Here is a 10,530-nt window from a genome sequence, read left to right on the forward strand (position 1 = left end):
TGTGTAGTTTTAGAAATCAATATATTAGATGCATGGTGAGTGAGAATTTAATCCAGAACCAAACCAGGTATGTTTTCAATAGGATCTAGTGTGTACAATGTTATTGTGTTAAGTGATTTAGCACTTATTGGCAGCGGTCATTCACTATGCAAAGCGGTCCATGCATAAACTAGATTTAAACATCAACTACGATTAAATGGGATCTATTGTAACTGTGCTTGATTTGTAGACCTTTAGGAATCTAGGTGTTTTTATTTTTATAATGATTGAACATTAGTAGTGTTATTAGTCATTCTTGGTTGGGGATTTTAACTAACCTTAAGAAATAAATTTAGACTGTGTAACTCCCTACAATTTTACGCAACTGACATTTATTTGAGGGAACTAAGCCATATCTAGAGACCAGAATATCAGAGACTTGGAGGTTAACTTATTTTGTCTTGAATATTTTTTGAAAGAAAATGTAAAATCTTTTCTTTTATTTGGAATTGGTTAAGGTTTTATTATTGAGATTTTGGCACAGCTGAAAATACTACAATGGTTCTATGACTATTACAGGCAACATGGCTTCAAACAGTTTAAGTGCCTGTTCAAACCCTCATTGCTTTTGTCTGTAAACAGATGGCACGATGCTACCGCCGTCATTTTGTGTACCAATGCCAGGAGGCAGAAATAGACCACTCCACCATTAAACGCAGACAACAGTCTAGTTTGCCAAAGTCTCAGGCATCAAGTGGTAGATTACAGACCAGAATAGAGCAGAGTTTGAGAGAACAGTCCCACCCATTACTTTCAAATTACATGTTTAGATCACATGCTGGTGTTTTAAACATATTTTTATTGCAAAACAGAGGGTTACTGGGTTTCTTTCTGCCCCCAAAGAACATATTTGTAATTAGCTTGTAATTGGGGAGTCGATGTTTTGACGCCAGGGTGCTGCTGGGGCACTTGGCGAATGTCTTAACTCAGATGATGGAGTCTCAGCTTCTCAAACAACCACTCTGCATGTTCCTCAAAACAAGTCAAGTTGCCTTTCTTGGCCTTACTGCCAGGCTCAATGTTGAGTCCGAATGCAACTTTGCCAAGTCCTTATCTTCCTTGCAATCACTGGACTGCTTCCAATCACTTTGAGTTTCCCTTGTTTGCGCCAGCGGTTGCAATAAATGAAATTGCCAACAAATGCAAAAATTACAAATTAGGGAAACACTAACCCATATAAAGGCTGGGGCTTGGTCCTACCATGTTTGCAATTCTCTGTCCATTCGATAAGTGTGCTGTTGGGGCTTTTCCTCCAATAAATGTTGAAACGCAACATGCTTAAATTCTACATGAATATCAACATCTCACCAGCTGGGCAGACTGCCCATGAATTCATCACTGTTTGTGGTGAGGGCCAGCCAATCTTAAATCTTTTTCTATATATTTACAACCTGGGCACCATTGATGCATTCAGGACCCTCGTGGAAGGTTGTCTATTCTAAAGACTCCAGTCTACCCTGTAAAACAGATCTGAAACCAAAATTGCCCCTATTTCAAGTGGGTTCGAGTAATAATGAAGGCTTTGGAAGCCTTGCTTTAGCTTCTACTCAGTTACACTTGGAAGCGCTACTCTATTGGGAATCTGCTGGGATTGGGGGGGCAGGACGGGGAATTCAGGTCTTCTGAGAAGCACAGGCTAGTCGATGAACTTGTGGATGTCGCCATACAGCCAGCGTTGAGGCGGAAGAGCTGCGTCGTTCAGATTGCCGCATTCATCGTTGCATTTGCAGGACTGTACAAACATGACGCCCCTCTCGAAGCGTTCGCCATCAGGACAGGCAAAGAGCACGGGGGCCGTTCGCGTGCGGCGTGGAGAGCAGCATCGCCCATCCAGACACATTCCGCAATAATTGGGTCGATAGAGACGAGTACTGCGACAGCCGGCATAATGCAGACGCAGCGGCTCAGGAGACTTCTGGGTACGAGAGCACTTCCTCCCTTTCTGTTACACAAACACAGATTACACACAGTTACATCTTTTACATTTATAATAATTTACAAATATTTACAATTAATTTTATTTATTTTTCCCTTTTCCTCCCAATTTGGAATGCCCAATTCTCAACGTTCATTTAAGTCCTTGTGGTCACGTAATGACTCGCCTCAATCCAGGTGGCGGAGGACGAATCCCAGCTGCCTCTGAGACCGTCAACCAATCTTATCATGTGGCTTGAGCGCGGTGCCACGGAGACATAGCACATGTGGAGGCTTCACGCCATCCACGCTCAACTCACCACGCGCCCCACCAATGAACCACATTATAGTGACCACGAGGAGGTTGCCCCATGTGACTACCCTCCCTATCAACTGGGTCAATTTGGTTGCTAAGGAGACCTGGCAGGAGTCACTCAGCATGCCCTGGGATTTGATCTAGTGAACCCCAGGGGTGATAGGCAGCTTCTTTTACCACTGAGCTACCCAGGCCGAACAGTCTTTAACAGTCGAACTGACAAGACGTCTTGCAACAATGACATCAGTGATTTAAGAAGACTTCCCAGTCTCAGAAGCAAATGTTGTTTTGGAGGATTCCACAAAACCATGGTTAACTTTGTGAGTAGTCATTTACCACACACTTTTATCCAAAGTGACTTTCAGTATTCTTATTACTGCAGAAATCCCACAAGAGTGACTTGCTCCAATGCACATTGGTGGTAGCTCATGGCTCGCTCCTTGCAAGTTTTGAGCCAGCAATCTTCTGGTTACGAGCCCTCAGCTTTACCCAGTAGTCCATGCAACCTTTGTTGTGTTGGAACATGCTGCTATGGTGACCATATTCCTGTTCAAGCTAATCAATAATACAGTAATATAATACTAAGTAGGAACTGCAAAAAGATGTAGTACTACTAATGCACAGGAAACTACAATGAAGGAAACACTTGAGTATACTTTTGTTTTAACTGGTGCTTATGGGCAGAAGCTTCACCTTGACCTGTTTTAACCTTGTTTCCACTAATAATAGCAAACTAGGAATAGAGGCTTGTGTCTAACGTTGTTGAGTTGGTATGAAAGATGAGCTGTTGAACACTGTGACCTCTCAGCTTTTGATAACGCCTTGTCCTTTAATTTCCTCCTGGCTGAAAGGAGCTAAAGGCTAAATGATGATTGTGTGTGTCAAAGCCGAGAAGATTATCAACCCCTAAAGCTTTTCCCAATTGTTACCACCTGTGTGAAATTCTGAAGTGTGGTAAATGTTAAGGTAATTCATTAATATGTTGGTTGAGAGATGACTACTTTTACCTTAATTGGCACAGCCAAGGAACTACAGGGGCGAATGTTGCAGAGTCGAGTTTCCTTCACCAGTTTGCATTGAGCGTTGTCATTGGTGACCCGAGAGGACAACCCCATCCCGCAGCTGCGAGAACAAGATGTCCAACTTGTAGTCTGGGTGACACATTGCCGCCCAGCTTGCTTCCTTGCTATGCAGAGAGAGAGCGAGAGAGAGAGAGTAAGTTAGTACACAGGCACCATTCACCAAACAGGGAACAGTGACGCATAGAGAAAGTGATTACAGACTTCAGGAAAAAAGCTGCCGGATAGAGGCATGTGCTGTGCAGGCACTGTGTGTGGGTCTGGTTCACAAGGATCTAGTGGAAAAGAAGTGGTGGCCATCTGAACACAAGCACACACACACAGAAATGCAGGCAGGAGGAAGCGCCACAGCTCACATTGGGACCGATTGTTAATTGAACCAAAAACCCAAATGCAGCTTTTTGCGGGCATATACCCTGCTGAAAAGGGGATGTTTACACGGAATGCATTCTTGCATTCCTCTGCACTATTTTTTAATTGTGTGTTTATGTAAACATGTTGTGATGCTTTTTTTCCAGCTCTTGCATCAGAAGTGTTGTTTTAAGGGTGCCTACACTCTAGAAAAAGCTCTAACTGGATGTTTGACGTATAGGAATGTGTAGGATCTGTACTGAGGTTGTGTCCAACCTGGTTTATGCTAGTTTGATGCTAGTCTAGCAAGTGCAACAGTCCAACAACTTTGGCCAATGTTAAGTGAAGGTTATTAAAAATCATTAATGGAACATCCTTATGACTAGGGCTGGGTATTGAGTACCCGATACCTAAGGGGTTAATCTCATCAACGTCAGTGATAAGCATGTAGCATGCTAGATGTGCCCAAATCTAAAAGTGCCGGTTATTGGCTGTGTTTAGGCAACAAGGAAAAACACTAGTTTACGCCGGTTACTCCCAGAGACGCAGTTCACACGTGAGGCTGTAGTGTGTGTGCGTCTCAACCCCCATACATGTGAAAGATGTGGAAAAGATCGAAAGTGTGGCTACATTTCACCAGACTCAATGACAACAGTGTTTGCATCAATGTCTTCGACTGCGAGAAGACCGAGCCGGTGCACTCATCCTCTGTGCAGTGACAGTCCTATAAACTGGGACCTACATAATTTAGATATTGTTTGGATGTATGCTATAGATAGCTAGCGAAATCGATGCTAAAAAGATTTAAGGTTGACAGTAAATGATCATGTTTAACTCACAATAAACTAGTTATCTTGTTAAACCGTACTTTTTAACCCCTGGCATGAGGAGACCAGAAGGCTCAGGAGATGAATCTTTGAGTCTGTAAAAAAAAGTCAACAAACTGAAAAAGTAAAACCAAAGTTTTTTTTTTTTGAGGTAATGTGTAATGTTTGTAATCTTGTTAACATGGATTTCATAAAATTGGTATTGAAAAAAGTATCGTTTAGGAACCAGTATCGAAGTCAAGGTATCGATATCGAAATGTTTTGAATGATACCCAGCACTACTTATTAACTAGTATTTGATAAAAGTTCTCACAATATAAGGAGAACATGCCTCATACGGTATGTCCTTTAAACTACAAATGTTTTTTTACATTTTCTTCTGAGAGTGAAACTTGATAAAAGTTGCCAAAATTAAGTTTTTACAAAGTTTTCACATTTTCAGGAATGTTATACTTCCCTTAATAACTTTGCACACATGTTAAGAAAACTGGATATTTCCAGATTCCAACAACCACAATAAAATGTCTGGAAAACGTTTTTAAGGGCATACATTTGTTAGCTATATAGCCATGCTGTTGACCTGCAAAAATTGCTGGTCCAGCTAGGAGTCTAGTTCTAGTCAAGAAGCGCGGTGGGGATGCAAATTTCCAAAATGTAGGATGGCAGTGGAAGAGTCATTTATATTGATGTGGAAAGTGATAACTGATTGGATGGTTCAGTCATTTTAATCAGTAAAACACTACCTGATTGGTTGGAGACACTCTAAACCTAACCCAACCCCTAAACCTAACTCTTACAGATCAGGAAGGTCTTTACTCATAAATATGAAGGACTCTTCCCCTGCCATCCTAAGTTTAGGAAAGTTGCGGTGGGGACTCCAGCAACACAACATATGCTGGTGACCAGAGTAAACACAGAACAGCACCCTCACCTGACAGGTGCTTTCGACTACGAGGTTTGTCCCACTTTCTTTCCACCTCTATCAGTTCATTGCCTAGGTAGTCTTGGGGCTTGTAGGGCTTCTTGAAGATGTGCAGGTCAGGAAACAGGTAAGTAGGTGGATGAGGGCGTATGAGCACAGGAGGAAGGATGGAAGGCTTGCTGTGACAGTCCAGACTGAGGCAGCACTGGCCGGGCACTTTGACGAGTCGAGGGGCGGGGCATGAAGGTGATGCCAGAGGAATATCGGTGGGGCAAAGAGGCACACAGCCAACGGCGCCATCGATACAGGTGCACTGATGTTTGCAGCCCGCACTGAAGTTTTCTCCATTCTGATACATCCGGCCATTATATTCACAAGAGCGTCCTTCAAGTTTGGCTGATAGGTAGAAGAAAGAGATGAGAAGTCAGCAGTAAGGTTTTGGAGGAAAAAATATCTTTCAGACTCTCCATAGCAAAAAATATTTTTTTACAATAATGACGTGTAGGCCTTTCAAGACAAATCTACCATGAGCTCTGAGGCTGTTATATAATAGTATATGCTTCCATAGAAGCCATAAGTTGTAGCAAAATGCTCAGTGAATGCTCGAGAGCCACTGATCAGAAGTTGTTACTACAGAAATAGACTCAGGGTTGTGGTTAGTTTTTGGAGGCTAGCTTGGTACTGCTAGCTAATGTTTGTCATCCACTTTCTGTAGCTAGCTACATATCTTGAATTTGGATGTTTTAGCAATGACTTACGGGATTTGTGTAACACAGTCTTGTACCTTTGTCTTTTTTAGACAATTTCCAAATATATTTTGCTTGAGATCAAATGATGTTATGTCGTGATTCATCTCAAAGCTGGTTGTTTCAAGGCTTATAACTCTTTACTGAAGAATTTTCTATGGAGAATCTGATTGGGAGAAATATTTACAACATTGTTGAGCACTATTTCTGCTGCCCAGTTGAAACTACAATTTCAAACTGAAAAACACTTGTCTTTATCAACTTGTATAAAGATAATGAAACATGACAGTGACACCATTGGTTTGTTCATGTGTGGTACAACATTGGACAACAGTTGTATTAATGAGGTAAATCTCAGATGAAGTGGTGGTGGTGGTGTAGTGGGCTAAAGCGCTGATCTGGTAATCAAAAGGTTGCTGGTTCGATCCCCACAGCCACCACCATTGTGTCCTTGAGCAAGACACTTAACCTTGTAAGTGCACTGTAAGTCACTTTGGATAAAAGCGTCTGCCAAATGTGTAAATGTAAAATAAAAGGCAGCAAAGCACTGCTTTGTCCAGAGAGAAGACAAACTCTAAAGAGCGACAGCTAGAGGTGAGAGAGAGAGAGACACTATATACTTTGCATTTATGAGAGAGCCTCTATGTATAGGACAGAGGAATTTTGACATTTACAATGTTCAGAGTCAGATAGTCTTTGGGTGTACTGAGCCACCCCCTAAAACCCCCTTTAGTCCAACTCAAATAACCCCCTTAATATAGAAAGTACCCCAGACCACAAATAACCCTGTGGATGTGAGGAAGTGAGCCTGCATGGATTCTTAAACTATAAAACATTCATCTTTCAGGTAGTGAGAAAGATCACACTACCTTGTTGTTGTTTTTAAATGAAACTTAATATTTTGCTGCATGGAATCAAATGAACTGGTGAATCATTTATTTGAACTGCTTCACTAAAATTAACATTCCCTACACTTTTCACATTTAAGATATTTACTCAAATCATATTACTCCAGTTTTAGCTTCTTTTAGCTTCTTAAAATAAACTTTTAAGACCTTATGAGTTGTGGTGGCGTAAGGGGCTAAAGCACTAAACCGTTAATCAGAAGGTTGCTGGTTTGATCCCCACAGCCACCACCATTGTGTCCTTGAGTAAGGCACTTAACTCCAGGTTGCTCCGGGGGGGGACTGTCGCTGTAATAAGTGCACTGTAAGTTGCTTTGGATAAAAGCATCTGCCAAATGCGTAAATGTAAATGAAACAGTTCAACCTCTTCGATCTTCTTGTCATGAACGGTTGGCTGTTCCAAGATCCACATGCAAAACTAAAGGTGATAGAGAGTTTGTAGTGAAGGCCCCACTATTATGGAACAGCCTGCCATGGGATATTAGATCTGCTGTGTCTGTTTTTATCTTTTCTAGACTTGCTTTTACTACAATGTGAATGTGTTGTGTTTTACTGAGCTTGTTTTGATTTTATGATTTGTGAAGCACTTTTGTGTTAATTAAATGTGGGGAAAATAATAAAATAGCATTTAAGTGTTTTGAATCACTACACTGCTACTAGTTGGAAAATGTGGCTTGTTACTAGAAAAACGACACTGTTATGAAAACAGCAGAGCAGAACATTTAGTCAAACTTATTTGTTGTTCATTTATTTCAGTCCCTCCCCAACACTGCACTCATGTAACTCATTAATTAGTAATAAACATGATGTATGTCTCCAGTATCCATTCCTCAAGTCCTACTGTCACTCACCCCGGCAGATTCCATGGAGACTGGCTACGTCATTACCATAGTTACACTCCAGACCCTTATGATGGTCACAGGGTCGTCCCTCATGGCAGTCTTCATTCAGCTGAGCGGCACACACCTTACAGCAGCCACATCCATCAGGCACTGCACTCACGCCTGCCGGACACACGGGACGCTCCGCCGGGCAGTGACACACCTTAGGACACCTCGCTGCCACCTGACAAGAGAAGAGACAGGCAGCAGGTGTGAGAGATTTAATGGAGAGACAGACAGACAGGTTTCAGAGATGGAGCAGAGAGACAGACAGGTATCAGAGACTCAATGGAGATAGGTATGAGAGATTCAACGGAGAGACAGACCATTTCAGAGATGCATTTGAGACATACTGGTATCAGAGTCTCAGTAGAGACAGATAGACAGGTTTCAGAGACTCAATAGAGACAGACAGGTATTAGAGACCAAGTAGAGAGGCAGACAGACATGATTCAGAGGCTCAATGGAGATAGAAAGACAGGTTTCAGAGACTCAATAGAGACAGACAGGTATTAGAGACCAAGTAGAGAGGCAGACAGACATGATTCTGAGGCTCAATTTAGATAGAAAGACAGGTTTCAGAGACTCAATAGAGACAGACAGGTATTAGAGACTGAGTAGAGAGACAGACAGGTATCAGAGACTGACAGACATGTTTCAGAGGCTCAATGGAGACAGAAAGACAGGTTTTAGAGATTCAATGGTGACAGACAACTTACTGAGACTCGGTTAAGTGAGACAGACAAGTTTCAGAGGTTCAAAGGAAACAGACAGACAGGTTTTAAAGTCTCATTGCAGACATACAGACAGGTTTATGACAAACAATGCAGACAGACTCATTGCAGACAGCTTTCAGAGACTCAATGAAGAGAGGCAGACAGGTTTTAGACTCAATGGAGACAGAAAGACAGACAGACATGTATCAGAGACTCATGGAGAGATAGACAGAAGGATACCAGAGGAGAGAGAGAGACAGATAGGTATTAGAGGAGAGACAGACATGGAGAGATGCAGACAAACAAGTATCAGAGACTCCGCAGAGGAGACAGACAGGTATTATAAATGTTGGTGATCTGAGTAATATGTGTCACGATTCCTGAGAACTAGACATTTAATAGCATCTCGTAAAGTGAAGATTAAAGGTTCCACTGAGCTCAAAGGAGTGTCTCCCTGTCCGCGGTCCGCGTCATTCCGCAGGGTTTTTCCATTAAAGCCGGTTTCCATCAGATCACTTCCCATTGCATTGCACCTGTTTCCCTGGCATCTCTATCTCTCTATGAAATACCCAACAGAGCCCCCTGAGAATGCCCACCACGCCTGGCATCTTCACAGCAGATGAGATCTTGAATCACTGGGGACCTCATATGTTGATCTCCTAACCATTCACTGCTGAGATCAAAGTAGAACTCCCACCCCTCCCGGGCTCCCAGTGGGGGCAGATTCCAGGCTGGGGGGGGGGGTATAAGGCCGAATTGTTGCGCTCTACTTATTTTAAGCCTGTTGCTTGTCTATTTATGAGCTCACAGAAGCCCTGCACCCAAACTCTCAGGTGTGGAGAGCATTTCATCAAGAGTCGTCAACAAGTAGGCTAGTCAAATACTAGAGAACATGTACATCAAATCAAAACATTTGACGATTATAATTGAAAACAAGAGTCCCTGAGTGACATTTATATTGTTTAAATTACTCTAAGTATATATATATATATTAGTATATACTATAGGAACTATACTAAGAAAAACAGGATATGAAGAAAAGAAACTTAACATAAACTCTTTTCATTAATATCAATAAAAACATTATTTACTCTCAGGTAAAAGCTTTAAGCATTGTCTAATATACAGTATAGTCCAACAATAGTCTTTGTGTCCAATAAATATTAATTTGGGGTTTTACTAGTGCTATATGTGTATGTACTGTATGTTTATATTTATTTATTTATATATTTATACCAGATAGGACAATTTCTCTAACTATGGTCTTGTCATGTCCTTGGGGAGTATTTTCTAAATAATTATAATTTTAAATATTTTAATTTTTCCTGTGTTTACATAGCACTAGTATTACCCAAATTATTTTACTGGATGACACGTGTTTTATTTTATTATTTAAAATCTTTAGAAATGTTATGCAATTTTAAATATATATATACTTTACTTTAAACATTATAATGACAGTTAAAGATGTATTCGTGAAAATGATCTTGTTAAACCATTCGTGTGTTTACATTAGACTCGTGACTTACCGACGTGAACATTATCAATGTAAAGACCAAGTGACACATTAAACTCCTCATCTTCATTATAAATCATTAAAAGTCCAAGAGAAAGATTTTGTTGATATTGTAACCCAAATGAAACGATGCAACTCTCCCAAACAAACGGTAGTAATCCAGAGAGACGCGCTTATTGCGATACTCCATCAGAATAATGACGCTTCCGTCAGAAAACTTCCCAACTCTTGTTTTCATTCTGCTGCTCGTCTTTATTCTGGGGAAGTGTGCTTTTATACGCAGCCCCGCCCAAATCGAATCTCTAGGCCAATCAGAAT

The 10,530-nt window shown here is 41.3% G+C and overlaps 1 protein-coding gene across 1 annotated transcript; it reads right to left on the bottom strand.

Moving 5' to 3' along the window:
• Nucleotides 1–487: 487 nt before the first annotated feature.
• Nucleotides 488–10,445, bottom strand: si:ch211-106h11.3 (CCN family member 1). Its single transcript, XM_052132980.1, has 5 exons — nucleotides 10,226–10,445; nucleotides 7,951–8,164; nucleotides 5,458–5,844; nucleotides 3,277–3,455; nucleotides 488–1,981 (listed from the first exon to the last, which is right to left on the bottom strand). Exons 1-5 carry the CDS (start codon nucleotides 10,280–10,282, stop codon nucleotides 1,676–1,678), a joined length of 1,143 nt encoding a protein of 380 aa, XP_051988940.1. The 5' UTR covers nucleotides 10,283–10,445; the 3' UTR covers nucleotides 488–1,675.
• Between the last annotated feature and the right edge of the window lie 85 nt (nucleotides 10,446–10,530).

The sequence above is a fragment of the Xyrauchen texanus genome, chromosome 8, assembly GCF_025860055.1.
Source record: "Xyrauchen texanus isolate HMW12.3.18 chromosome 8, RBS_HiC_50CHRs, whole genome shotgun sequence".
NCBI lineage: Eukaryota > Metazoa > Chordata > Actinopteri > Cypriniformes > Catostomidae > Xyrauchen > Xyrauchen texanus.

Bases quoted from the DNA above. Each gene is read 5' to 3' on its own strand.
- si:ch211-106h11.3 (XM_052132980.1), bottom strand. From the start codon at position 10,282: ATGAAGATGAGGAGTTTAATGTGTCACTTGGTCTTTACATTGATAATG. The intron at 8,165-10,225 runs GTAAGTCACGAG...TTCTCTTGTCAG, and splicing joins CATTGATAATGTTCACGTCG to GTGGCAGCGAGGTGTCCTAA. The intron at 3,456-5,457 runs GTGAGGGTGCTG...CTCTCTGCATAG, and splicing joins TAGTCGAAAGCACCTGTCAG to CAAGGAAGCAAGCTGGGCGG.